The 371-nt window shown below is 60.9% G+C and overlaps 1 protein-coding gene across 1 annotated transcript in view; it reads left to right on the top strand.

The window, feature by feature from the left end:
• Window positions 1–371, top strand: part of LOC102491603 (uncharacterized protein CXorf49 homolog) — a 22,654-nt gene that overhangs the window by 2,932 nt on the left and 19,351 nt on the right. Inside the window, exon 4 of the mRNA XM_027768063.1 lies at window positions 22–67. Within this exon, the coding sequence (XP_027623864.1) occupies window positions 22–67 (46 nt within the window). The remainder of the gene's footprint in view (window positions 1–21; window positions 68–371) is intronic.

The raw sequence follows: 371 nt of genomic DNA, 5'->3' as shown, positions 1-371 counted from the left end.
GACCCCGTGTCTGCTGAGTAGTGTGTCAGCCTTCGGAAGGAACGAGACGACCTGAAGGAGCAGCTAGGTATGCCCACCCCAGGCTGGGCAGGGCCAGTCCACCGAGTCGTAGCTCCAGCCGTGCGGGAGTGTGGGGGTGGGGATGGGCTACAGGTGCAGGTGGCAGCACTGGGACACACGTCCCTGTGGGAGGAGAACCGGGCCTTTTCCCCCAGAGCCTCCAGTGCCTTCGTGGCCAGGGATGTGCACAGACAGAAAGTGCAGTGTCTGAACGCCAGGTTCACTTTGACGGCGACTCACAGAGATCTGCTTGTCTCAGGACAGTGAGAGATACTGCATTTCTTTCCCCTCCACGTGCTGCTTGGTGTGGC

This window comes from Tupaia chinensis, unplaced genomic scaffold, assembly GCF_000334495.1.
Source record: "Tupaia chinensis unplaced genomic scaffold, TupChi_1.0 Scaffold145304_1, whole genome shotgun sequence".
In the NCBI taxonomy this organism is placed as follows: domain Eukaryota; kingdom Metazoa; phylum Chordata; class Mammalia; order Scandentia; family Tupaiidae; genus Tupaia; species Tupaia belangeri.
Note: the sequence above shows the minus strand (reverse complement) of the source record. Positions and strands in the feature narration are given on the sequence as shown.